This window comes from Nomascus leucogenys, chromosome 6 (assembly GCF_006542625.1).
Source record: "Nomascus leucogenys isolate Asia chromosome 6, Asia_NLE_v1, whole genome shotgun sequence".
Taxonomy (NCBI): Eukaryota; Metazoa; Chordata; class Mammalia; order Primates; family Hylobatidae; genus Nomascus; species Nomascus leucogenys.
In genome coordinates this window covers 86014457-86042109 of record NC_044386.1, presented here as the reverse complement: position 1 = coordinate 86042109, position 27653 = coordinate 86014457, and the positions used below count along the sequence as shown (strand labels likewise).

The following is a 27653-nucleotide window of genomic DNA, read 5'->3' as shown; positions in this document are numbered from 1 at the left end:
TTAGAAAGAAAACTCAGCTGCCACTCTCACTGCAAACCGCAGGGAGCTCTCAGGATCCCACGAGGAATAAGGTACTGGAGGGGTCTCTGGCTGGTGGGAGCATCCATCCATTCACTACACCTTCCCTGGGCAGCTGCCACATCAAGGGCAGGGTGACACATGGCAGGGCAGGGCTATAAAGGACCTGTTATTTGACAGAGGGGGAAACTGACGCCCACAGAGGGAATGGTCACACGGTCAGGGCATGGACCGCCACCACATGCTAACCGTGGAAGGGCAGCTGTTTTGGAATACCGGACTCCAGGTGGGGGACTCTAGGAAGAAGATTTCGGGGCTGAAGATTAAGGGAAGAACCCAGTAAGCGCACTCAAGCCCAGAAACAAAGCCAAGCCTCAGGCCAGGGAGTGCAGCGGGCAGTCCAAGCAAAGGCAACGTCCACCAACCCCCCTGGCTTCCTTAAGGACAGCTGGGGTCCTGGGAATGGGTGCTGATTGTCGACAGGGTCAGAAATGCTGGTGGTGACCCTGAGAGCCACGAGCTTCATTATGAGGGGGTGCATAGCCAATCAGCTACTCCTTCCCAAAAACGGGGTCAACTGTGGCTGAATCCCATTTTCAGAGCTACCAATTACTGTCCAGAGGGGCTGGCTAGACGCCATGGGGCCTCAAGACCACAAATATTGAGGCTGCAGAGGATCTTGTATAGGGTCTCACTGCCGGGGAGACCCAAGGGTGAGTGTCCTGGCCAAGACCACCAGACATACCCTCAGCCAGGGCAGGCGCACTGGGAAGAAGCCCATCCCTTTCACGGGCAAGGTGGAATGAAAGTAACTTGTCCCCCCACCCTAAGACTGTGACCCTCACAAAGGGTCTGTTAGTCTGTTAGTGGTGAAGCTTCCAGGTACCCCAAGTTGCTCTGAGGGAAACCAGACATTGGTGGGATTATGAGGACCAGAGCCTCAGCCCCTAGTGGCCAGAGGAAGGGCACGCGCTCAGGGCGGTGAGGGGATGCTGACTCCTGTGAGAGGCAGGCTGAGAAAGGGGAGAGGGCCTTCTCCAGGGTGCGGGACCACCACTGTACCTGTGTCATGGCTGTGAGATGCTCAAATTGCCACAAGAATGCCATATGCTGAGGCTTAAAGGGTCACTAGCTCTGAGTAAGTGACTACCCCCCTGCTCACAGTGTGTGGGGCACTGGGGACAGGGAAAGGCAGCAAGACCTCCGCTGCCCTGGAAAGTTGTAGGGAAACAGGGCAATCTCTCCCCCAGTCTGGCTTCCTCCTCTCAGAAACTTCTCATCTTCACTCATAAAGGGCCTGAAAACCTGATTCTGTCAGCAGGGAACCCCAACCAGGAGAGCAGCCTTGCAGCCTCAGTACGTAAGGGTCCGAGTCAATGCCTCACGACACACACTTGTAGAGCTGCCCGGAGGGACTGGCGGCAATTGGAATCTCTCGGGGCATTTGAGTGGGGGAGTGGTGACAGCTGCAGAATGTTGCAAGTATACTAAAAACCACTGAACTGTGTACTTCAAAATGGAGTTCTGTGCATTTGATCTCCATTTTCTAAATTACCCCAAAAATGTACACTCAGAGGCCCTACCCTAGAGATTCTCTCTCTGATTAGTGAGCCTGAGCCCAGGAACCTGCATTTAACACATGCTGCAAGGGATGATGGTTCCCAGTCAGGGTTAAATACTCTCAACCCCAGGACCCTAGTTTCCATATAACATTGGGTCTACAAGTTATATGTCCTCCCACCCAACCTCCTCCTCATTTTACAGATGGAGAAACTGAGGCCAGAAGCAGGAAAACGACCCAAAGTTCTGTATGAGCCAACGAAACACAAACCTTCCCCACCTAAGAGCAGGGTCTGCTACAGAGGCAAAGCCCCTCGGCAATCCACCTCAAACGTGGTGGATTTGAGGGTGGGGTTTGAGGCAATCCACCTCAAATGGGGTACAGTGGCCCAATCTTCTGGCAGATAAGGGAGGGTCGGGGAGGGCCAGGGATGGCCTTTCTTGTCCAGTTGCCCTGAACAGAGAGCTGCTTACATGGCAAAGGCATCCACCATCTCCCCACCTGGGCCCGAAGAAACCAGAAGGCCAGAGGAGATGGAGTTTTTTTTTTTATTATTGTTATTTTTTAAACACGAATTATTTCCAGCCGGAAGGCAGAGGGATGAGGGCCATTGGAGGCCTCCGGCCGCCGGCACCCAGCCAGCCTCGTAAATGTCTGGCAGCTGGAGGGAGACTCAGCTCATTGCTATCGAAATGAGCTCGTTCCTGCTAATTTCCCTGGCTCACCAACTGATGCATCCAGTGTGTTCCCAAATCTCCAAAGACATTTCCTAAGCCACCCTCCAGAGATCTGAGAAAGTCATGAGGTGTAGGTGGGAACTTCAGGGTGGCCTCAGTTTCCCCAACCAAAGTGTGGGAGGAAGAAAAGGGAGCAAAGATCATTCACTCAACTATAGTTGAGTCAACTATAGTTCTGGCCAACCTTTACTCACTGGGCTGCTCATTCCTGTGGGTGAAAGGAGAGATGGCAGGATAAAACAGTCCCACTGCTGACACTCAGAATAACTCCCATCCCTTATCAAGCACCCAACATGTCCCTGGCACAGAACTCAGCACCTGGCATATAATCTCTTTTGGTTTTCACAAGAACCAGGCAAACAGTCCATTATTATAACCCTTATTTTACAGAAGAAACACCAAGACTCAGAGAGGTTGAAGAATTTGCCCAAGGTCACACAGCTAGTGAACGGCAAAGTGTTACTCTAAAGCCAGGCTCTGCAAAGAAATCAAGAAAAAGAGGCCAAACATGGCAGGATCGATCCCACCATGCCATCTCGGCAGCATGTACTAAGGATCAGATGTGTCTCCTTCTCGGGAGTTCAGAAAGGATAGCAAATACTCACTGGCCACCCCAAGCTGGGTGACTAGAGAAGGCTTCCTGAAAGAGCCTTCAATTCATGCCCAGGGCTGCCAGAAGCTCAAAGAGGGGAATGGATAATGCTGGATGTCCACAGGACTGGGCAGGATGTAGCACAGCCAGGAATACACAGGGGAGGACTGCCAGGGTGAGTGCCACGGCCTGCCATGTGGGCAGACCCCACCTCCCAGCCGGGGCTCTTTCTCCCACCTGGGAGACCAGGTGTCCAACTCACAAGCTAAGAACTCAGCCCCAGTAGATCCATAGGCCAGAATAGAATGCAGCCATCAAAAACAATGTTTATGAAGAATGTTAATGACACAGGAAAATATTTATGTAATGCTGAAGAGAAAAGGCAGGACGCAAAACTGTATTTTTTTAACAGAACAGCCAGGTGCAGTGGTGCGTTCCTGTGGTCCCAGCTACTCGGAAGGCTGAGGTGGGAGGAGCGCTGGAGCCTCATAGTTCGAGGCTACCCTAGGCAACAAAGCGAGGCCCATCTCTTAAAAAACTAATTAAAATTTTTCTTTTAATTTAAACAGAATACAGCAAAATGTTAACAGTGGTTATCTCTGGACAGTCAGATTATGGGAGTTCCCTCCTTGCATCTCTTTGCACTTTTCTCGGCTTTCCAAGTTTTCCCTAACATGCCACATGCTTATTTGCAAAACAAAAGCAAATAGGTATATTTAAAGCAAACCACAAAGATGCCACTGCCAGCCCCGCCACCAACACCTTCTGCACCCCTCTCACCAAGGGCTCTTAACAATGCACACCTGCAGCCCCTGAGTGGCTCTTGCCAGCCTGCCTGCCCACCCATGCTCCATGTGGGACAGAAGGGGCTCTGTGTTGGCGGTTAGAAGGCCTGGGTAAGGCCGGGTACGGTGGCTCACATCTGTAATCCCAGCACTTTGGGAGGTCGAGGTGGGCGGATCACGAGGTCAGGAGTTCTAGACCAGCCTGGCCAACATGGTAAAACCCCGTCTCTACTAAAAATACAAAAATTAGCTGGGCGTGGTGGCACGCTCCTGTAATCCTAGCTACTTAGGAGGCTGAGGCAGAATGACTTGAACCCAGGAGGCAGAGGTTACAGTGAGCCGAGACTGCACCATTGCACTCCAGCCTGGGTGACAGGGCAAGACTCCATCTCAATTAAAAAAAAAAGAAGAAGAAGGCCTGGGTAAGATTCCTCTCTTAGAGCCCTGGGAAGATGGACACATAATGCTAAACATTCACTGGTCACCTCTAGTGTCCAGAAGGCTGCAGGATAGCACAATCCACACCCGGGTCCCATGTGCAACCAGATGAGGGCCTTAGCTACTCTCAGGTGATACAGGACCCAGAGAAGGATGCCTGTGAATGCACTGCAGTGATTCAAAGATGCCACCTACACAGTCTCGGCCTCCACCGTCCATGATCTTGCTCCAGATAGATGCCCTCAAACTGCCAAAGCGTCCCTCCTCACTCCTCCTCCATTTCAGCCCACCCATCAGAACCCGCTCTCTGGCCCCAGATGCAGCCACTCCCACACCCACCCTGCTGCTTGGAGGGGAATTCATGGTGGACACGCTCCCTGGACAAAGCAGGGTTATTTGTAGACATTTGGAAGCCTGGGTGCAACATGGAAAAGTATTTAATGTGACGTAAGGTGAGGAGGGCAGAGAGGAAAATGTTATCTTCTCTGCCACTGGGCTGTGATCAAGTGGAAATATATGCATGAGACAAGAAATTGAAGGACAGAAAGGAAACTGGGCATGGCAGTTGTGGAACAGGCAATATTTTTCTATTTTCCAAACTTCCTGGAGGATCGTGACACTCCTCTCACAACCCCCTGCAATGTCCACGGTGACACGAACAGATCCGTGTATGAGAGCAGCACGTGTGCCCAGCCCCAGTGTCCTGTTCAGAGCTGAGCCTAGAGTGTGCACCCGCTGCACACCTCCAGCTGTGCCTCACCATCCTCCCTCGAGCAGCTTTCCCTGGCTCCATGGGCCTGTCTGTCCCGGGATTGCCTGGCCCACAAGCGTGGAAGCTTCCCACGGGCAGGGGGCTGTTTTCTTCATCTGTGTCCCCAGCTATTGGTATAAAAATAGCCTCTCGGTATACATTTTCCACAGGATAAAATATGAGGCTTTACAAAGCCATTCTCCTTTTGCAAGATTCAAAGAGTTCTGTGGATAGATGGTGGTGATGGTAGCACAGCAATGTAAATATCCTTGACGCCACTGAACTGAACACTCAACAATAGTCCAGTCAATTGTATCAGCCTTTTTATTATTACCATAGAGCAGGTACCCCAGGGTTCCCTCTCCTAACCAGGGTCCTCCCAGCCCTAGCCCTATTTCAGAAGGGAGGAGGTGGCACTCCTCACTTCCATGTTTATCCAGCGTGAAGTTCTGGGAAGTGGAGGCTCAGCTCCGCGTCACTGGGGCTTGGGTCCCAGGCTCTGGGTTTGCCACACGGGCCTTTTTCCACCTCCCCAGGCCTGAAGCTGGAACTGCATGACTTCCTGGCTCACTTGCTTTTTTTTTTTTCCTTTTTCTCTTAAGTCGTTATAAACCTGTTTACCTTTGGGCTGCAAAGGGCCTAGGCTCCAGGCAAACAGAACTTATGTGCCAAGCAGGAAGAGGAGTGGTGGGAAAGGGGGATCTCTCCAGGGCCAATGGGGTGAGGAGGAAAGTCGGGACCCCACTTGCCCAACAAAACCTTCCTCCTTCCTCCAATTCAACACCCATGTGCCAAGTGCCTACACCATGCCAGGCACTGCCGTCGGACGTGGAGAAGTACTGAGCTAGCAGCGAAGTGGGTGAGCCGACCCGCGCTCACTTCTGCTAGCAGAGTGCTACTCCTGAAGCCTGTGCCATGAGTCAATGAAGGATGGGGTGGCCAGCTCTGCTGTGGGGTCAGGCTCCAGAGAGAGGTGGTATGTGTGGGACCTTCAGAAGGAACAGGAGGAGCCAGCCAGATGGGCAAAACCAGTCTGGCAGAGCATTCCAAGTAGAGGGACTGGCAAAGGCTGTGAAGGAGCCTAGCATGCAGGCAGTTTGGGGCAGAGCCTGTGTGCCAGGCTGAACCTGGGCCTGCTGGAGGCAGGGACCCGGGGAGGATGCTGAAAGGAGAAGTGATGCCAGCTCCTCTGGAGGCCTGTGCTCCCTGCCTTCCTCCTTGGTTTATTCCTTCCCAAATTCATGAACAATGAGAGCCGGCGGCCCAGGCCGATGATCCTTGGCCCTGGGTGCATGTTAGATTCACGTGCAGAGCTTTAAAAAGGAACTGAGGGAGCCAGGTGCAGTGGCTCATGCCTGTAATCCCAGCACTTTGGGAGGCCGAGGTGGGTGGATCACGAGGTCGAGAGATTGAGAGCATCCTGGCCAACATGGTGAAACTCTGTCTCTACTAAAAATACAAAAATTAGCTGGGCGTGGTGGTGAATACCTGTAATCCCAGCTACTCGGGAGGCTGAGGCAGGAGAATCACTTGAACCCAGGGTGGGGCGGAAGTTGCAGTGCGCCAAGATCAAGCCACTACACTCCAGTCTGGCGCCAGAGCGAGATTCCATCTCAAAAAAAAAAAAAAAGAAGGAACTAGGGGGAAGAGGAGAGTGTCTAACAGGGACTCTGATGTAACTGGTCTGGGGTGGAGCCCAGGCATCAATATTTTTTCAAAGCTGTACGAATGATCCTAATAGGCTCTGCTGTCAGGCAGCACCCTCATGAGGCCCTGGTGAGAGAATGCCTCCAAAAACCTTTTGTTAGTGCTGTACCCATCAGGGGTGAAAAACATTAAGGTTCGGGGTCAGCCCCACCTCACTACGAATCTTAGCTCCACCACTTACAAGATGTGCAACCTAGGTAGTGTTATCAGACAAAATACAGGACACCCAGTTAAAATCTGAGTTTCCGATAAACAGCAAATCACTTTTTAGTATGCGTATGTCCCCAATATTGGATGGGACACATCACACTACAACTCATGCAAAACTTTTTTCATTGTATTCTGAAATTAAAATATAAATGGGCATCCTGTTTTTTGTTTGTTTTTGCTAAATCTGGCAACCCTACACCTAGAGCTGGTCCTTTAACTTTGCTGGGTTTAATTTCCCCACTGGTATCGGTGAAATCACCGAGATGGAAGAAGGCAGCAAGATGCTTGGCATACAGCCAGCACGCGGTGGGTGGCTTTGCCTCCATCCTCCTCAGGAAACTTTGTTCTAGTAGAGGTTTTTTATTTTTTAGGAAAAATTTCAAGCATCACCAAAAGTGAAAGAATAGTAACAATAAACCCCCATTCACCCATGTTGCGGATGCTGTGACACACCCTGACCAGGTCTTCTTTACCTCTAGCTACTGGGAGTTTTGGGGCAATGGCTCACAGATGTCCCTTTATTGGGAGAATTGTCCTGGGTCAGGCAATGATTCCCCCCTCCAATGTGGGGGTGTGTGTGTGTGTGTGTGCATGCACACGTGCCTGCTTGTCTGCCTGCAGCCAATGACCAACTGACATGGAACAAAGGGCTGGGCCTCACACCTCAAAGTGTGACCATTCAGAGGAGTAGTTCCCTTTCCACGTCCCCAGGGATCAGGCTGAGCTGGACTCCAGCAGAGACCACATTCTTGCTGCCCCATCATGCTCCCCCTCACTCCTTTCTTCTGAGAACACGCTCCCCAATAAACTATGTGCATCTGAATCCCATCTCAGGCTGTGCTTCTAAGAACCCAACCTAAACTACCTCTCACCCAGATTCAACAGTTATCAAGATTTTTGCCACACTTGTTTCATCTAGCCCCTTTTATTTGGTGTTTGGTTTGTTTGTTTTGGCTGAAGTACCTCATATCATTTCCCCCTACATCCTTCATGATGCATCTCTAAAAAAATATAGGCAGTTAAGTTTTGACTTCCTTCCCTGATTGCCCTCCCAAAGGAGAAGGCTCTTGTTGGGGAAAGAGTCATAACTCCCAACAGTGCCAAGGGACAGAGACCAGAGGCCAAAGAGGCAGGCACCCAGCCATCCACTCTGGCTCCCAACCAGCCCTGGACTATGGTGTGGCTTTGGTGGCCAGCAGGCCATGGTCACCTCAGGTCCCACCTCTTTTGTGTGGACCAAGAGCTCTGGGATGGTGTCCTGGCATCCTCATGATGATGCTGCCAAGGCCTGAGTATCTCTCTATCCTAAAAGCAGGGGATGGCATGAAAAGGCTGAGCTGGCTGTGGCTATTCTGCTGGCCACAGCCCCCACACACCCTTCTGCTGGGACCCTGGGCGGTCCTACCCACTGGGAGACACAGCCACGAGGGTCCACACTCTACCATGCCATGGAGCCTGCTATGGCAGGAGGCAGCATGGAAGGCACAACAGCTTTTATTTAAAAATACGGTAAAATACACATAACATAAAACTTACCAACTTAACATACATAGTTTTAACGTGCATAGTTCAGTGGCATTAAGTACATTCACAATGTTGTACAATTATCACCCTATCTAGTTCCAGAGCTTTTTCATCATCCTAAATGGAAGCCGTCTACCTAATAAACAGTCACTTCCCGTCACACCAGCTTTTGAGTTCAGGGAAAAATTGGGTTCTCATCGCAGCTCTTTCACTTGCTATCTGTGTGACTCTGGTAAGTAAGTGAAACCTCTCTGAGCCTCAGTTTCTTTATCTGTAAAATGAACTAACTTATAGGGTGTCATAAAAGTCAAAGCTAAAGGGTAGTGCCAAGTACTTAGAGCCGCTCCTGGCACTATTAAATAAATACCAGGCTAGGGCCTCTCCAACTAAAAAGGCTCTTCCCCTCCCTCGACCTCCGCTCCCTGCTCTGTTCCCCCTTCAGTTTCCCGAGCTGTCTGCAGTGACCAAGGGAGAGGAGGTTGCTTCCCTCTCCCAGAGGCAGGGCGAATGGAATGAGCACTAATGCGTTCCAGTGTTTTCCCCTTGCCATGCCCAGAACCCAGTTCCAAACCAAAGAGTTACAAAGGCCTTTAAACTCCACACTCAGTACCTCGGGGTGAGGTCAGCCAAAACCTGCATTTCCAAGCACAGTGCTTTTCTACTCTGAGAACAGCCAAATGTGAACTGGCCACTCCTGAGGGTCAGAGCTCCCGGAAGAGCCTTGGGCCTCCTGGCTGCAAGCACTGATGGCCGCCTCTCCAGCCTCTCCCTCCCTCCTGGCTGTGGAGTCGCCTCCCAGTCACCATGCTAGGTTGCCTTTCCCAGTCCAAATCAGGAGTGCAGGACCCCAGCTCGGGCACAGGAGACCTGTCCTTTCATCAGCCACTGTGCAACCGCAGGCCAAGTGCCCTGCCCTTTCAGTTCTGAAAAATGAGGAAAGGATTCCCCATGACAAGGACTCGGCTCTCCTCCAAATCTCCCATTCTGCAGTTTATGTGAACACCAGTGCCCAAGCGGGATGGGACCTCACCAGGTCTTTGAATCCAGTTTTCTCCATTGCCTTCCATTTTACAGACACGAAACTCACACCCAAAGGCTGAGGCAACTTGCCCAAAGTGTCACATTTGTTTCTGGGAATCCAGAAGAAATAAATTCTTCACTTTACAACTCTTCCCCTGAAAAAACACACTCAACACCAAGCATCCAAGCCATGAAAGTCCTATGCATATATGGTCAGGATATAAAAATCAATTATATTTCTATACACTAGCAATAAATAACTGGAGAATGTTTAAAAGTAACATTTACAGTAACACCAAGAAACATGAACTACCTAAGTACAAGTTTAACAATAATGTGCAAGATCTGTATGTTGAAAACTACAAATCATTGACGAGAAAAATCAAAGACCTAAATATATGGAGAGACATATTATGTTCATTGACTGTAAGAACCAATATTGTCAAAATGACAATGATGTCCAAATTCATCAATAGATTCAATGCAATCCCAATCAAAGCCCTAGCAGGCCTTTTTTGTAGAAATCAACAGCTAATTCTAAAATTTATATAAACATGCAAATGCCTAGAATAGCCAAAACAACTTTGAAAAAGACAAAAGACTCACATGACCTGATTTCAAAACTTACTATAATAAGCTACAGCAACCAAGACACTGCAGTATTGGTAAAAGGATAGACACATAGACAATGGGACAAAGTTAAGAATCCAGAAAGAGAACCACACATATATATCAACTATTTTAGACAAAGTTAATTCAAAAAGAAAAGAGTAGTCATTTCAACAAATGATACAACAGAACAACCTCTATATGAAAAAGAAGAACCTAGACTCATATTTATACCTTATACAAAAATTAACTCAACATAGATTATAAACCTAAATGTAAAACCTAAAACTACAAAACTTCTAGAAGAAAACATAAAAAAAATTTCTGTCCTTGGGTTTGGCAGAATTATTCATATAACTGACATAAAAAGCATAAAAAGAAACAACTGATAACTTGAGTTTCAGCAAAATTAAAAGCTTCAGAAGACTTCATTTAAAAAAAGACAAGCCACAGACTGAGAGGAAACACTTGCAAAACACATATATTTTAAATGGCTGCTAACTAGAATATGTAAAGAACCCTCAAAATTCAATATAAGAAAACAAACAACCCAATATTTAAAAATTGGCCAGGTGAGATGGCTCACACCTGCAATCCCAGCATTGTGGGAGGCCGAGACAGGAGGATCATCTGAGGCCAGGAGTTCGAGACCAGCCTCGGCAACATAGCAAGACTCTGTCTCTAGAAAAATATATAAAATAAAATAAAACTTAGCCAGATACAGTGGGACACAGCTGTAGTCGCATCTACTTGGAAGGCTGAGACATGAGGATCACTTGAGCCAGGAGTTCAGGGTTACAGGGAGCCATGGCTGCACCACTGTACTCCAGCCTGGGTGACAGAGTGAGACCCTGTTTCTTTGGGGGAGGGGGGGAAGTGCAAAGATTTGAACAGACACTTCACCAAAGAAGATATACAGATGGCAAGTTAGCGCATGAAAAGATGTTCGACATCATTCATCATTAGGAATGTGATTTAAAACCACAAGGCCAGGCGTGGTGGCTCATGTCTGTAATCCCAGCACTTTGGCTGAGGTGGGCAGATCGCTTGAAACCAGGAGTTCAAGACCAGCCTGGCCAACATGGTAAAACCCCACCTCTACAAAAAATACAAAAAATCAGCTGGGTGTGGTGGCGCATGCCTGCAGTCCCAGCTACTCGAGAGGCTGAGACACAAGAATCACTTGAACCCGGGAGGCAGAGGTTACAGTGAGCCAAGATCACACCACTGCACTCTAGCCTGGGTGATGGCACGAGACTCTGTCTCAAAAAAAAAAAAAAAAAAAAAAAAAAGACACAATGAGATACCACCACTTATCTATTAGAATAACTCAAATAAAAACAAACTGATCATATCAAGCGCTGGGGAGGATACGGGGTAACTAGAATTCTCATATACTGTTGTTGGGATTGCAAAATGGTACAACCACTTTGGAAAACAGTGCCTGTTGTAAAGTTATATGTACTTTCAACCATATACCCTGCAATCCTACTCCTAGGCGTTTACTCAAGTGAACTGAAATCCACCTTCACACAAAAACCTGAACACAAATGTTGGTAGCCAAAAAAACTGGAAATAACCCAAATGTCCATCCAAGCAACAACATGGATGAATCTCAAAGCAGTATACTAGTTTTAAAAAAGGTACAAAAGGCTATTTGCTATATAATTACATTTGGAAGATGGTCTGGAAAATGCAAAACTATAGAGACAGAAATCAGATGGCTGAATGCCAGCAGCTCAGGGTTGGGGTTGGGCTTGGGCTGACTACAAAGGCTCACCAAGGTACTTTAAGGGTAATGCAAACGTTCTCTATCTTGATTTTGCAGTAATGGTTACATAATTATAAAAATTCATACAATAATACACTTCCACAAAATTTTACCGTATGTTGATTATACCTTAATAAACCAAAACAAAAACAACAAACTCTACACGGCCTCATGAGGGCTTCTCATTTCTCCACCCAGTCTCTGAGCTCACTGATAGAATGTGACAACCATTCTGGCCCAGAAAATAAAGTGACTCATCCAAGGACACAAGCTCTGGAGGCAGGCAGGCCTGGGTTCAAACCCCAGCTCTGCTATTTACCAGCTTGGTGCCACTGGGCAAATTACCTCTCCCCTCTGAGCCTCAATTTTTTCATCTATCAAGTGGACATAAGTTATAATAGAACTCGTCTTGTTGGTAGGACTAAATAAGCTTAAGGAACAGGAAACAGCACAGTGTCTGCCATCTGTTTTGTACTCATCTTTTAGCCACTGTTATTACTACTCCTACTGCTGTTGTCATTATTACTATGAAAGAGCCAGCACTGACTCGTGGGTAATGACTCCACACCGTGTCCTCCTGGATGAGATGGGCCATGCCAGGCGCCAGGGCCACCAGTTTCCTGGTTACAACCCCAAGACACAAATGCAGACCAAGGTCCTGCCCAAAAGTCACTCACAGTCTGACTGGGACAGCAGATAAACTCAATGCAAATTCAATGCACTACAAGGGAGCAGTACAGAGATGAAAGCCACTGAAGGTTCAGAAGAGAGAGGCCCCTGTGGGCTGTGCAATCCCTGAAGGCTTCCTGGAAAAGGAAGGCTTTTCATGAACCTTACGGACAAATCAGATGTAACAAAATCAAAGGAAAGAAGCTGTCAGAGAGGAACCAGAAAATCCCTCTACCCCAACTTCTCCCCCATGACCCAGCCAATCCCTCCATCCATCCCTGTCAAAAGACAGTGGGCAGTCCGCATCCTTGGCATTTCCTTCCAAGGAACAGCCCTGCACCAAGGAGAGGTGCGGGCACGAAAACAGAGAATCCGGACACCATGCGTCAGCGGGGCACCCACATGTGTCCCCGCATCTGGGCAGGAGGGTCTGATGGAGGGCTGGTCTGGGATCTCGGGCTTCAACTCCCTCCCCACCTTTTTTTTCCATAGACCTGAATTTGAGTTTGTCTGGGGAGTGTTTTCTTAAGCCCAAGTGTTTTTCCTGCAGCCCAGGCCCACCCCCTCCCCGCCCCTTCTGCGGGCCCAGGCCCTCGTCTGGAGCAGAGAGCCCAGCGAAATGCTGACTGGCCCGGCCGCGGTGCCGCCTTTGATGCACACCACTCTCCAGACTTCAATGTCGCTGTGTGCACGGCCCCTTTAATAAGTTATTTCCGTGGAAAACCCTGGTAACTCGGTCGTGAATCAAGCCTATAAACACCTCAAACCCATCAAAGCACCCAAGAAAGGGAGGGGGCGGGCCAGAGAAGAAAATCCCTTACGGTAACTCACACAGTGCTCCCTCAGAAGGGCCTGGGAGTCCACGATGTCAGAGGGGCCCAGCGCCCCCTCGCCTGGGGCCCAGCCAGCCGGCTGAAAACACCACGCTGTCACCCTGAAATCCAAGGATCCAAAGCCCCAAAGGACACTGCCCGTCTGTGTGTCCTGGGGACAATCCTGACCCAACTCCCAGCAAGATTTACAGCCCAAAGAGGCAGACCCAGCCGGCTGCTCCCGGGGTACAGGAATGTAATGTTTTGGCTACCGGTGAAAGGCCCAGTTTATTGGAAACACACTTCTTTTCCAATATTTAGTTTCCTTTCACTCTTTTCTCTTTTTTGTTTTTCCCAGAGTGCACTGCCCAGGGCCTTAGGAAAGGACATCATGGAGCTTAAAATCCAGCCTCAGGGGTGCTGGGGGATGCAGGGAGATGCAGGGGGACAGGACTCAGTTTTGTCTGAGTAGCAGGATGGCCACCACCTCCGTGTGGGCAGAGGTCCTGGACGCAGAGAGGGGAGACCCTGCTCTAGGCCGAGCTCTGCCACTTGGGAACTGGGGACCAAGCACAGGCGCTGCCCCTCTCAGGGCCCCATCTGTAAGAGGGTCAATGAACCAAATCCCCTCTAGAGGGGCTCCTGACTAAAACGCTGTGGTCTTGGAAAACAGTCTGGCACAATATCTAATAAGGCTGACCACACATATAATGTAGAGCTCAGCAATTCCACTCCCAGGTATGTACCCAAGAGAAGTATGACCTTGTGTCCTCAAAAAGGCTGGTATAAGGTACCGATTGTAACATCGTGGGTAGAAATCAAAAGCTGGGCACTATCAATAACTGGAAACCATCAGTAATAGAATGGATATGTTAGACTAGTAGAATCACGGTCCATTCCCACAGAATATTATCCGGCAATGGGAGTGAGCAATCGGCAATACACAACAACAATATGGATGAGGCCGGGTGCAGTGGCTCACACCTGTAATCCCAGCACTTTGGGAGGCCGAGGCGGGCGGATCATGAGGTCAGGAGTTTGAGACCAGCCTGACCAACATAGGGAAACCCCATCTCTACTAAAAATAGAAAAATTAGCTGGGCGTGGTGGCGTGCTCCTGTAATCTCAGCTACTCAGGAGGCTGAGGCAGGAGAATCGCTTGAACCTGGGAGGTGGAGGTTGCAGTGAGCCGAGATCACGCCACACATTCCAGCCTGGGCGACAGAACGAGACTCCGCCTCAAAAAAAAAAACAAAACAAACAAAAAAAAACAAAAGGATGAATCCCATGAATATTCTGTTGAGTTAAAGAAGCTATATTCCAAAAAGCCAATAGGGTATGCCTCTGTGTGCATCGGATTCAAAAACCAGAAAACTAGACAATGGGGTTAGAAGTCAGGATAGAGCTGAGGTACACTTGGGGAGTGGGGAGTGGCTGAAAGGGGACATGAGAGGGGGCTTTTGAGGTCATGGTCTGTTGCTTCATCTGGGCTACAGTGACACAAGAAAGCTCACTTTGGCCAGGCGTGGTGTGGCTCACGCCAGTAATCCCAGCACTTTGGGAGGCCAAGGCGGGCGGATCACCTGAGTTCGGGAGTTTAAGATCAGCCTGACCAACATGGAGAAACCCCATCTCTACTAAAAATACAAAATTAGCTGGGCGTGGTGGTGCAGGACTGTAATTCCAGCTACTTGGGGAGGCTGAGACAGGAGAATTGCTTGAATCCAGGAGGCGGAGGTTACCGTGAGCGGAGATTGCACCATTGCACTCCAGCCTGGGCAACAAGAGCAACACTCTATCTCAAAAAAAAAAAGAATGCTCACTTTGTGAAAATTGTTCACATGTGACATCTGCACTTTTCTGCATGTATTATGCATTGGTAAAAAGTTTACATTAAACAAACAAAAAAACTCTACACTTTGGGGCCACATAAATCTATTCGCTAAGCCCACAGTCATCCGTGTATCAATTAAAAGGATTTCTGGGATGCCCATCCCTGACCTACCACAGATAGAAGTCCAGCCCTCCCTGAAGTGGCATTCAAGGCCCTCTCCCTGTGGGCCTCATTCCTTACTGCCCTGCCAGAATTACTCCCCATTCCCAGAACAAGTGTCCTCACATCTTCCTGCCTTTGCCCAACAGTTTCCTAGGCTGGGACGCCCTTTCCCTGCTTAAGCCTGGTGAAACCTTGCACCTTCCAACCCAACTCTGACCCCAGCCTCCCTGGCAGCCGCCCTGGCACACTACTTATTGGAGAAACAGCATTTATGGCTGGGCACAGTGGCTCACACCTGTAATCTCAGCATTTTGGGAGGCCAAGCCAGGCGGATCACTTGAGGCCAGGAGTTAGAGACCAGCCTGGCCAACATGGTGAAACCCCATCTCTACTAAAAATACAAAAATTAGCCGGGCATGGTGGCGCACACCTGTAGTCCCAGCTACTCGGGAGGCTGAGAGAGGAGAATCACTTGAACCTGGCAGGCAGAGGTTGCAGTGAGCCGAGATCATGCCACTGCACTCCAGCCTGGGTGACACGGTGAGTGAGACCCTGTCTCAAAAAAAAAAAAAAAAGAAGAAAATAGAAAAAGAAAAAAGAAACAGCATTCGCCTTGCCTCCCTAGGAAGCGCTTTTCCCCCAGTCTTTTCTATTAGATTCTAAGTTTGCTGAGACTGCCCAGTCTCCTGGGTATTTTCTCCTTCTCACAATCCCATCCCTCAAGCTAACACTTGATTACCAATTCACTAAATTACCATTCACTGAAAATTACACGTGTGCCAGGCACACCGTGCTACATATTGTCACTGTGATCTCCATGGCCTACTACAAGCTGTTGCCGAGCCCACCTTTCAGGAGAGGAAATGCGGGAAGCAAAGTGTTGTTGACGGCAGGTCTGCCTGGCCCCAAAGCCTGGGCTTTCAGCCTCTGCCGGCCATCCCTGCCCCTCACTCCACACCCCACTGCAAGGTCTGGAAGCAGGACTTGGGAGGGCTGTATGGCTCTTTATTTTTTAGTAAAACTGTTCAGACCCAAGGGAGGCATCAGGGCAAGGGCATATCAGGGCTCAGGTGGGGCTAGCTCCGGCTTTCCTGAACAATCACAGAGAATCTACCTGGATAGGATGACAACATCCATTTGGAGGAGTGGTCAAACCACTGCCAGACTCAGTTTGCTCATCTAAAAACTGGAAGTTACAACACCTGCCTCACCAGGTTGTGGTGAGAATCTAATATGTAAGCCCCCAGTGACCCTCAGAGGGATGGTCAGATGTAACCTCCTTGCACAGCTAACCCCCAGAACACAAATCACAGCTACAGAGACTAGAGCCAGCACAGCTCACAAAAGAACAGGCTGTTTATCCCATGTATGCTTATGCCCAGAAGTAATCAGGCACCGGCCAGGGGCTCTGATACAGAAAGGACTCCTGCCTTGAAGGGGAGACAGTCTGGGGGCTCTGCGATCCTTCCAGGTCCATCTAGATTTGGGTTCTTAGCCCCAGGCTGCGCATTAGAGTCACCTGGGGAATTAAAAAAAAAAAATCCCAATGCCCAGTCTAGCCCCAACCATTTTTGGAATGGGGTCTGAGCTTTTCCAAAACTCTTCACAGGATTGATGTGCAAAGAGGGTGGAGAACCAATGATTTGGACCAACTGACCCATTTATACACGAACGAGCCCAAGTGGAAGTAGTTTGAGGCCACCAAGAAACAGGGAACAGAGTCAGGACTAGGAGCTGGGCCTCCTGGCCCCAGGTAGGGGTGGTGCTACCTTTAGACTCAGAGGAAACCTCTGAGCTCTCTCTGGCCTTCGCCCTGTGAGGGAGAATGCAGCTAAGACAGCTGGGCAGCCAGGTAGCAGGAGACAGGGTCTGCCTACTTAAGAGCCTGGGCCCTCTCTCCACCCTCCTTGGCTTCCCTCTCAGTCAAACAGCACAGGAAGCCCCAGAGATCACCTAGCCCCCCAACCCCAGTCAGAGTCTCCTTGGGCCTGAGACAGACAATCCCAGCTGAGAGAGTCTGGTGGTGTGGAGACGCCTTGGCCTCTCTGTGCGATCTGTCCTGTTTTATTCTGAACCCTCAGAGGGAAGGGGCAGTGGACCCCTCTGTGAATCACGAACATAACCTCAACGCCTACTACACACCAGGCTCTGCCCTCAGAGCCAAGTCCCCCAAGCCTCATTCCCAACATCCACCCTCGGGGAGCAGCCTAGAGTCCTCGCTTTGGAAACAGTGTCTCCTCCTCCCCAGTGATCCCGGGGTAGGGGGCGGGTGCAGGGAAGGGGCCTGGGAGTGACCCTGCACATCCCTCGGGCCCAGTAGCCTCCTTAGGGGCCAAACCTGAGGTCCAGAGTGGATGTGTGGTTTGCAGACCACACAGCCACTGGGTGGCAGGGCCAGGGACATTTCCCCTGAATGTCATACATAAGGCAGTGGGCAGGAGGACTAAAGAAGGTGAGTGAAGGGGTGGCAGGTGGGGGAGAACCAGTCCTGGGACACCCGGAGGACACAGGCCCTGAGGGGCTGGCATGGCCACCTGTCTGCAGCGGTGCCTGCTGGATGCCCCATTTCACCTCATTTCTCCAAGGAAGCTGGAGACAGACAGCTGTACCCACTCCAACCCCTCTCCCAATGCTCCCCACTGACCACATCTGCCCAGCAAAGCCCCTCACCTTAGCTGCCTCCCATGGCTGCTGAGGAGCCAAATGGTGCCCTGCCCCTCCCAATTTCCACCCATGTGACAGAGCTGGCCTCCCCTCCTTCTTCCCCACCTGGCATGGAAGGCCTCCCAGCCCAGCTTCTCCCTGCTCTGTCCAGCACTGGCACTATCCTGGACAACTCAAAGAGATCAAAATGACTTCCAGACCCCTATCTGTGAGCTCCCATCTCTTTTAAAGATCAATTAAAGTCTTGGCAATGATTCACCTTGCAGTCTGGGATGGTGGCTTTGATGTCCGCTCCAGACATGAGACCTCTGTTTTTCCAAATCTAGAAACTGCTACCAAATGGTGAGGGTAGGGTCCCTCCCTGGGGCCAAAGGAGCCCCTACTTTGCAGAGATGCCAGCCCCAAGGTCCTACCCTCTCTGGCAGGGGGTGCCAGGCCCTGACTGGGGGGCATGGGGAAATGGGCCATGAATATCAGGAATTCCTTCCACAAAGGACAACTGGGAAAGCAATGCATCTCTGCTTCCCTTGGCAGCCAAGGGCCATGGAGGAAAAATGTTTAATATAAAAACATCTGACAAAGTGCCTTCAGGATATATTTTCTGCATCAAAGAAGTAGCTCTTGGCAACAGCCACTCTACCCTGACAAGGAAACTTTGGAGCGCAGTTCCCGATTGTTACAGACGCCCGGGGAAAGCATGCCAGTGGGGATAGGAGGAGGGGGACCCTAGAGCCCGGCAGGCAGATGGTTGTGATTAGGCTGGACGCAACCAAGTACATTTTCTGGAATTTCAGGTCTCCTCAGACAACCTGCCGGTTCCCCTGATGATGCAGGCCGCCAATGTATAGTGAGGGATAGGGGCCATCTGCAGCCAGCCCTGGACAGGCACCCGACACCCTGCCTCGCCAGCAGCCTCCCCTCAGAATCCCACCCACCTGCCATCTCACTGGTCATTCATTTATCCACTCAGCAACCATCCAATGAGCAGAGCCACTGGGGGGCTCGAGGTGATCACTGTTCATGCTGAATCTCAGGTACCCAGGGACACAGAAGCCCCAGAAGCTCAAGAACCATGTTTGTGTCCTGAGTCTTCCAGGGCCGGCAAGGGCACCTCATCAGACACTGAGGAACCCAACAAGTGCCAGACTGCCTGGGTTCCAATCCCAGCTCTATTGCTTTCTTGCTGGATGACCCTGGGCAAGTTACTTAACCTCTCCGAGCCTGTTACTTCTTCCTTTAATTTGGCTAATAAAAGTGGCTACCTCAGAGAGTTGTTGGGAGTAGTCCATGAATAAATATATTTATGGCACTTAGAGAGTACCTGGCACAGAGCTCTGTGTTAGCTGTGATTATTAAATATGTGTGATGATCTTTCTGTCTTTAAGGGCTCTCTCTGGATCTCTTTACCCCAGGCAAAAATTCATTCATTCATTCATTCATTTATTCCACAATGACTCCCTGGCTGTGAGCTAGGCCCAGTATTAGAAGCCAGATGAGGTCCTTCAGGACCAAGTATATCCCAGGGTTCCCTGGTATCCATGACCATGATCAGCTGTTTCAGCTCATTCCTTTAGTGTTCAGGACAACCTCTCTGGATTCATCTTTCCCCATTTCTCCATCTCTCGCTTATTTACTTTCTAGCCACAAACTCTTAGAACATATGGTATTAACTGCATGCCTCCTTGCTTTTGCACAAGCTGTTCCTCCTACTTGAAAGGTTATCTATAGCCTGTTGGCCGCTTGGTGAACTCTTAGTCATCCTACAAAACCCAACTCAGAATCACCTTCTCTGTGAAGGTGAATGCTCCCTGACTACTCCCATCCCCACCCCAACAGAGTCCCCTGCTTTGAGCACATCTCTAGGGCAGCACTCAGCATGATCAGTCACCACTGTCTGTTTGCTGTCTGCCTCTCCTCTAGACCAACAGCTCCTAGAGGGGAAGGTCCAGCCTTTCTCCATTTTGTATCATCTGCCATGTGCATGTAGTAGATTCTTTTTTCCCCCTTTTTATAATAAATTCTTCTTTGTTTTTAATTTTTATTTTTCCTATTTTTTTAGAGACAGGGTCTTGTTCTGTCGCTCAGGTTGGATCAGAGCGCAGTGGTGCAATCACGGCTCACTACAGCCTCCAACTCCTAAGCTCAAGTGATCCTCCTACCTCAGCGGCTGGGACTACAGGTGTGTGCCACCATGGCCAGCTAATTGTTAAATTTTTTTAAGAGGTAGGGATCTTGCTATGTTGCCCCCAGCTGGTCTCAAACTCCCAGGCTCAAGCGATCCTCCTGCCTCAGCCTGGGATTACAGGCACAAGCCACCACACCCGGCTGCAGTAAGTTCTGAATAATAAATGTTCAATACATTGACTTGTCATTCAAAAGCCCACACTCAGGAAACACAATAGCCCTGAAGTCCTTTGTCTGAGGCCATGAGGAGTCTAAAAGCTCTGTTACCTCTGCTGAGTCAGTTGCCCTCTCTGGACTTTGCAAGTATACCCCCACTGCGGCCCCCAAGTTTAGTGCCTCGGGATAGAGGGGTGGAAGTCCAAGACACCGATCCCCTCCCTCCTCATGACTTTGTTCCATGCCACAGTTTTGCTTTTGGCCAACGACAGGAGAAGCTAAGATGCCCCAGGACAGAAGCTCTAGCTCTTTGACTACTCCCCACCCCAAGGCCTGGGAGCTGGTACGTACAGCCTGGAACACATCAGCACCAAGGAGCCCCTGAGATCAGTGACCCATTGGACCCAATATACAGCTGAGCAAACTGAGACTAGACAGGTGAGGAATTTGCCTGAGGTCACATGGCAGGAAAAGGGCACAGCTGAGCCTAGAAACCACTCTGGCACACTGCCCACCATCCCGCATTGCTTCTTGGCAGACACGGGTTGGCTGGGCCCTCCTTCAGCTGCCTGTTCCCCCAGGACTGCTCTAGTCACCCCCATCACTCCTGCCGACCACCCCTCACACCTCTACCCCAGCCCAGGAAGAATGGATTCTTCTGTGAGATACTCAGGAGGTGTTAGGAAGGGAAGGCATTTTTTTTTTCCTTTGGTTGGTCAAAGCTAAAAAGACACATGGCAAGGGCTTGATGTGAGTAGTAAATACCATCCATTTGGAACTGGAGCTGAATGCTCCTTCTCCCCTACCCATTTCTGAGTTGGAAATGGCAGGGTGGTACTGGCCAGAATTGGTATCAGTCTGGCAACCTGTCCACTGCCTCTAGGCTGGAGTCTGACCCCTGGGTATAGGCAGAGTGGGCATGGGTCATGCCCGAGGGCCACCTCTTAAACCCAAGGGTACCGGGCTAGGTTCAAGTCTGATTGTTTCAGGGCACCATTCACCCAGATGAAATGCCCTTCCTGCTCTCCAAAACTTAATGAAATGTTCTTTTCAGCTAAAACGTATCCCCTGCCCTCCTGCTTTCCGTTTGAAACCACTCTGCATACAGCACCCCAGACCCACAGGCAATGAGTACTCTCATGTGACAGGCTTGAGCATCGTCATGTGATAGCAACATTCCGCAGGCCCTGCCTATCGGTCAGGTGTGATCAGTCTGTGAAAATTCATGGAGCTGGCACTTATATGTCCACTCTGCATGTTTGGATAGAAGTTTTTTAAAAAAATCTTTCCCAGGTCCTGGCCTCTGCCCATCTCGTCTCCCACCAACATCTGGAGCTTTGCTTCCCAGTCCCTCGAAACTCCTTTGGTTTCTCAACATAAAGCTCTTTTCACACCTCCAGGTCTTTGCATCTGCTATACCTGGAATGCTCCAAATCCTGTCTTCCTGACTTCCATTCATTCTTAAAAAGATATCGCCTCTTCCAGGAAGCCTTCCCCAGCTACCTCCCTACCACGCCAAGAGTTGATCACTAATCCCTTCTTCCTCTGGACTGCCTCTTGTTATTGTTTGTGTCTTTACCTATCTGTGAATACCTTGAGGGCAGAAATAATGTAACTTTTATCTCTGTGCCCCTAGCCCTGTGCACAGTGCCTGGAACACTGTGATGGCCACGCCCACCCCGTGCAGTGTGACAGGCCTTGGCTGACTCACAGGCATCATCTCATTTAACCCTCACCACTAGGGATTTGTTGTTATTATCATCCCCATTTTACCAGTGAGAAAACTGAGGGACAAAGCAGCTGAGTGACTCTCCCAAGGTCACACAACCAATAGATGGCTGACTTGGGGCTTGATCGCAGGGCCCACTGGTGCAGAGCCCATGCTCGTCAGCCCACTACAGCTATAGGGACTCAGAACACACTGAATGGACTGAACCGCACACCCTGGAACACAGAACTCTTAGAGTCTGTTAGATGAGGGTGTTGGACGAGAACACACTTGGTCCCTGTAATCAAGAAAACAGCAGGAAATGACACCGCACACACACACTCCTCTCCCAGCTTCAGTAGGCACTGACGGTAACACCAGACAGCACCAACCCCAAGGGAACCCGGAAATGGGCAAACGGCAGGCACAGTTGCTACCAAGTGGCAGGTGGGTAAGCAGTGTGGACCCACCTTGGGTTGCAACCCTAGGTGGGTCCACACTGCTCTGCTTGCTGTATGGCTCTGAGTCAGTCTCCCAACCTCCCTGGGCCTCTGTTCCCAAACTCTGCCAACTTACACAATGCAACAATCTACAAAATGATCTGTGCCCTCAAGGAGCTTACAGTCTGGTTGGTGGAGGAAAGATACCCACATCCAGCTCAGCCCCCAACTCTCCATGTAGCCTACTGTGGCTCCCTTCCTTCCCCTGGCATCCTCCTTTCTAAACTGAAGGGCCTGCTCTCACTAACACAGCTCTGAAGAAACCCACATGCTGTGAGGACTGAGATACCAGGCACAGAGGGCCAAGGTTCCAGCAAGAACTGCCCGATCCCAGTGATGGGCAGCTTAGACCATGCCTTGCATATAGCTGGACAGTGACTGCCCAGCTCCCACCGTGAGGGCCCTGCCCAGTGTTCCATAACAAGCATCCCCATCCCCTTCTCAGCGCCAGACCCTGGCAGGGGTAAAATATCTCATTTAACCCTCACCATTAAGGACATGTTGTTATTATCATCCTCATTTTACAAGTGAGAAAACGGAGGGACAGGGTGCTTAATAAAGCACTTGAATGGTTATCTTACAGGCACTAGAATAAGACAGCAGAGGGGAGCCACTGGTCCTAAAGAAGCTTGCCCAGTGCACCGCCTCCAGCCCCACAGCATGGAGTCAGGCAGGCCCGGGTGCTTAAGTAGCCCTGCCACTTCAGGCTCCCGCTAACTGACTCAGAGCTCACCCAGCCCGGCCTGGCCAGGGCTCCTTCCCTCACCCAGGGCTTAAAGCTCCTTATGACATGTTCATTGTTTTTCTAGGCTGGAGTCAGAGATGCTGAGAGAACCCTGCCCTCTGCCACCAGCCTTTCTCGGAACTGCCATTTCTTCATCCTGCAATTCTGAGAATTATGGCATGTTCTACTTTAAAGTTGGAAAAAAAACAAGTTTGCCTACCAGCCACTCACACCTTAGTATGAATTTATTTAACTAGCTTCTCTTCCTTTCCTCCCCAAACTAAACTGAAATCAAGCAAATGGAAGAGGAAAGGAAATACAGCAGAGAAGAGGACAGCCTGACAGGGGCCTTGGACAGTCAGGTGACAGCACCCCAGGCCCTGAATTAGGCGAGGAAACCAGAGTGCCAAAGTTCTGAAGGTACCCCAAAAGTTCTAGGCTTTCCATTCTTCCCAAATCCCATCAAAGACTCCAGGTGTAAGGTCTCCAGATTTGGTTAAAGCTCTGCATTCTAGCCTCCCTCCACCACCCCCCTCCCCAGTGACCTTGGTGAAGCCACTTGCCCCCTCTACACTGTTTAGTGGGAATCACATATCCAAATTGGGAGCTGATGTAGAGATCAAATGAAGGTTTTCCATCAACTACTCAGCAGAGAGCTGAAGCAAGTGCGTCTCCTTTCCTGCAGCCCCTCGCCCTGCCCACTCATGCCTCCTTGCCTGCCTGGGCCTGGGACTAAGCCTCAAGAGGCCCATCCTTCCCCCAAGTGGCCTCAACAACAGGACAGGGAAGCAAAGCAGAGACCATGGAGCTGGATAAAATAGACAGAGTACCAGGCCCAGCGCTGGGATCGTCATTGTGCGAGACAAACTAGGGCAGTCTCCATCCCGGGGCTGCAGACACCCTGTTTGGGGATGACGTGCATCCCAGGACACTGAGGGTGACAAGGCTCTCAGGATCGGCAGACCCCCAGAACTCCGGGAGATGGAAGGCCAGGCCAGCGAGTGGTGTGATCTCTGGGTGGTCCCCAAGGTTTGTCCAGTAGTGGCCTGGAAGGGCACGGAGCCGCCCTGCACCCTTGCTAGCCCCTCATCCCCTTCTCCAGTACTTAAATCAGGACAGGTGCCCACCAGGCTCCTTTTGATCATTTTACTTTGCTCCTGCCAGGGTCTGGCTTGCAGAAGGGAACAGGGATGCTTGTTGTAGGACACTGGGCAGGGCCCTCAGGGTGGGAGCTGAGCAGTCACACTGTCCAGGCTCATGTTCCAAGCCTGCCACTTACATTATGGGCAGTTGGCCCAGCAATGAGCCTCAGTTTCCTCCTCTATGAAATGGGGAGAATCACATCTGTCTCACTGGGTTGTGGTAAGGAGTCAATGAAATGGAGAATGCTGGCGCTTAGCAAAGTGCCTGACATGTAGTGAGTGTCGATAAATGTCAACTGCTGTCATCATCAGCACCATCATCATTATTTGTCCTTAGACATCAAATGCCCTGGCCTGGCCCAACACATTGTGCCCACCTCTGCCCCTCACCTTTCTGACTTCACCTCCGGTCCTGCCCTCCCACACAACCTTGTATTCCATCTTGCAGAATGACTCGTGCCTTCACCATCCACCAGGACCTGTCGCGCCCTAGGCCATTTCCCTCCCTGAATATGTCCTCCAGTGTGACAGCCAGCACAGCCCCATGTCTTTGGGCTCCCAATAGGCAGGTGGGCAGCTTAACCCACAGGACCTCAGATCCAAGCTGGAAAAGCTAACAGTGGGCCCTCAGGGGGGAACATTCCACGCATGGCATCCCTGGAAGGGACCAGGATGACACAAAGGGAAACACTCCATTCACCTACTGAGGCCACCCAGAACTCAGACCAAAGTCCTTCAAGACCTCACTCAATGTCCTTGGCATAGGAAATCCCCAATTTCCTCCCCAAATCCTTCGGCTCCTTAGAATTCTAAGGCATTGGACACATTTTCCAACACAGTCCTTTTGCAGAGTCACAAGTAGCAGGGACCTTCTCACCACCCGGTACCAAAGACTGCTCTGGGATATCCGGGCGGAAATCTCAGACACAGGCCCAATGAGGCCCAAAGGCAACAAAACTAATGGCCTTGGGGTCTCCTGAGACGTCCCAGCCTCTGGATTGAGGGAGAGGTCTCCTGACAGTGCTTGGGGGTCTGGTCCTTCCAGCCTGAGCCATACCAGGCCTCCTCTGGAATGGCTGGGATCTAATGAGACTATATCTGCAAACACCTTAAAACTGTAAGGTATGCACATGCACAGACACACACACACCACACACACACACACACACACACACGGACTTTCCACCATTAACAACAGGGAGAAAGAGGATGCCAAAAAATTACCCATCTGTCCAGACAACCAACGCCAGTGGAATCCATCTGAGGGCTGGCAATGACACAAAATCATAAATTCAGAAATACTTTTAAGCCCCTTGCTTCAAAATTATATGTGGCTTTCACTCATGTTGGTGAAGAGGAAAAAGAAAGGATTGAAATTTTAACTTGTGTTCATCTGGTTGGGCCTTTGAGGGAAAGAAATTATTAGAGAAGGAAGTACCCTAATGAGGGGAGCCACCAGAGACCAGAAGGCACTCAGGAATAGGACCCAGAAGACCTGGACCCCAGGACCACTAGAGCCCAGGACCAGGTTGCCCATTGTGGGACCCTGTGTGGCAAGTCACATTCCTGCTTCTGCTTCCAGCCTCCCCATCTCTGCAACAGCCATACTTTTGTGAGCTCCCATGCCTTGGTGAGAAGGGAATGGATGGGCGAAAGCTCTGGGCTGGGGAAATGGCCAGGCAGCCATGAGCAGCCAGTGCTGCATTATCCTTAGAGTTGCAGGGAGACTACATCAAGAATGACAGGACTTTAGGGGAAATATATTTATTGAAGGTACATTTGGCCCTTGCAGAAAAGTGGGGGACAAAACAGTGATGAAGAGCACAGACCCTGGAGACAAACAGCCCATGGCTGTTCCAAGAGAATGCACATAAAGGCGGCCAAGTGGAGTGCTGGCCATAGCATACACTCAATAAATGGCTATGATTTTGGCGACTGCTACCATGGCATGGATGTGGGGTGAGGGAAGAATGGCTCAGATGGAGACACACAGCCGTCCAGCCATGCCCACTAGGTATGCAGCCCCAGCCTGGGGGCTGTCAGTCCCAGCCAGCACGCCGACAGGCCACCATGCCACCAGCCATGCTCCCAAAGGGCCCCACAGACCTTGCCCCTGGCCCTCGATGTCCCCAGTCCAACACCAACCTCTCATTTCTCAAGGAAAGTTTGATTCGGGTATTCTTCCAGATGTGGGGGTCCCTATGACCAGCTTCTAACTGCAGGGGACAGAGGACTCCAAACCACGGTTCCCTCGGCTTCCTATCCCAGCATCTGCTGCTCAGGGAGAAACACAGAAACCACTGGCCTTTGCCAAACTCCTCACTTGCCAGATCCTCCCTGCAAGCTCATTCAGCCGGCTCCAATTCCCCCAATCTTCTGACCCTTCACATTGGTCCCTCCCCCAGAGTGGGGACACGAGGAAGACAAATGTGTACCACATCCACTTTGCAGCTGGGGGAAGAGGATCTCTTTCTAAACAAGAGACGGAGAGCTGTGCTGAGCTTTTATCATTTCCAAGCGAGACAAGAGAGAGACAACTGGTTAAAACGTGGTAGACAGGTGCTTTAAAAGTTATCTTCAGGTTTCACTCATACAGACTGTTCTTAACCCCAAGAACACCAGCGACTGAAACATTGGCAACCTTCCCATCCAAGGATTGGAGGAAAAGGGAAACAAAAAGAAGAGGGGAAGTCAAAAAGTCTTCCACCAAGCCCCCTCCGCAGCTGTCCCCTTCGATAAATTTCAACACAACAGCAATGCACAATGAGAAAAAATGCTGACCTGAGAATTCACCCGGAGCAGTGATGAGGGAGTTGGTAGCCTCCGTTTCAGTGTAAGACAATGTGGAATCGGACAGATCTGTGGGAGGAAAGAAAAAGAGGACTTAGTTGGCCGTGGGGCAGCACTCTCTTTTTTCTTCTTTCTCATGCATCTGTGTATGTGTGCACGTGTGTGGATGTGTGTGCTTGCAAAGGGCAGCATGTCCCTCCCAACTTTCTGCTGTCACCGTGTAACCCCATCTCAGGATCACCCCAGACCAGACCAGCCTGCCCAGGAACTCTTCTGGAAAGTGCTGACTGTGGTGAAGCTGGTACCTGAAAACGTTGCAATTGCCCTGACCACGGAAATAACCCAAGTTCAGGGGACCGAGCAAGTAGCAACTTGGAGCCTCCGTGGGTAAGGTTAAATTAAGCCCCTAAACAATTCATAGTTGCTGTACTTAATTACAACCATTAAAATTCTTGAAGTTGTTCCTTCTTGCTTCCTTCCTTCCTTTCTTCCTTCCTTCCTTCCTCCCTCCCGCTAGAGCTGGGGAAACTGTTTTAACAAGTCACCAGCCGTCCTCGCTCTGTCCCGCTTACACTCCTCTAATTA

At 50.3% G+C, this 27653-nt stretch overlaps 1 protein-coding gene across 1 annotated transcript in view; it reads right to left on the bottom strand.

Annotated features, from left to right (window-relative positions):
• SMAD6 (SMAD family member 6) overlaps nt 1-27653 on the bottom strand; it is an 80384-nt gene that overhangs the window by 39090 nt on the left and 13641 nt on the right. Inside the window, exon 3 of the mRNA XM_012507571.2 lies at nt 27060-27137. Coding sequence (XP_012363025.2) covers nt 27060-27137 — 78 coding nt within the window. The remainder of the gene's footprint in view (nt 1-27059; nt 27138-27653) is intronic.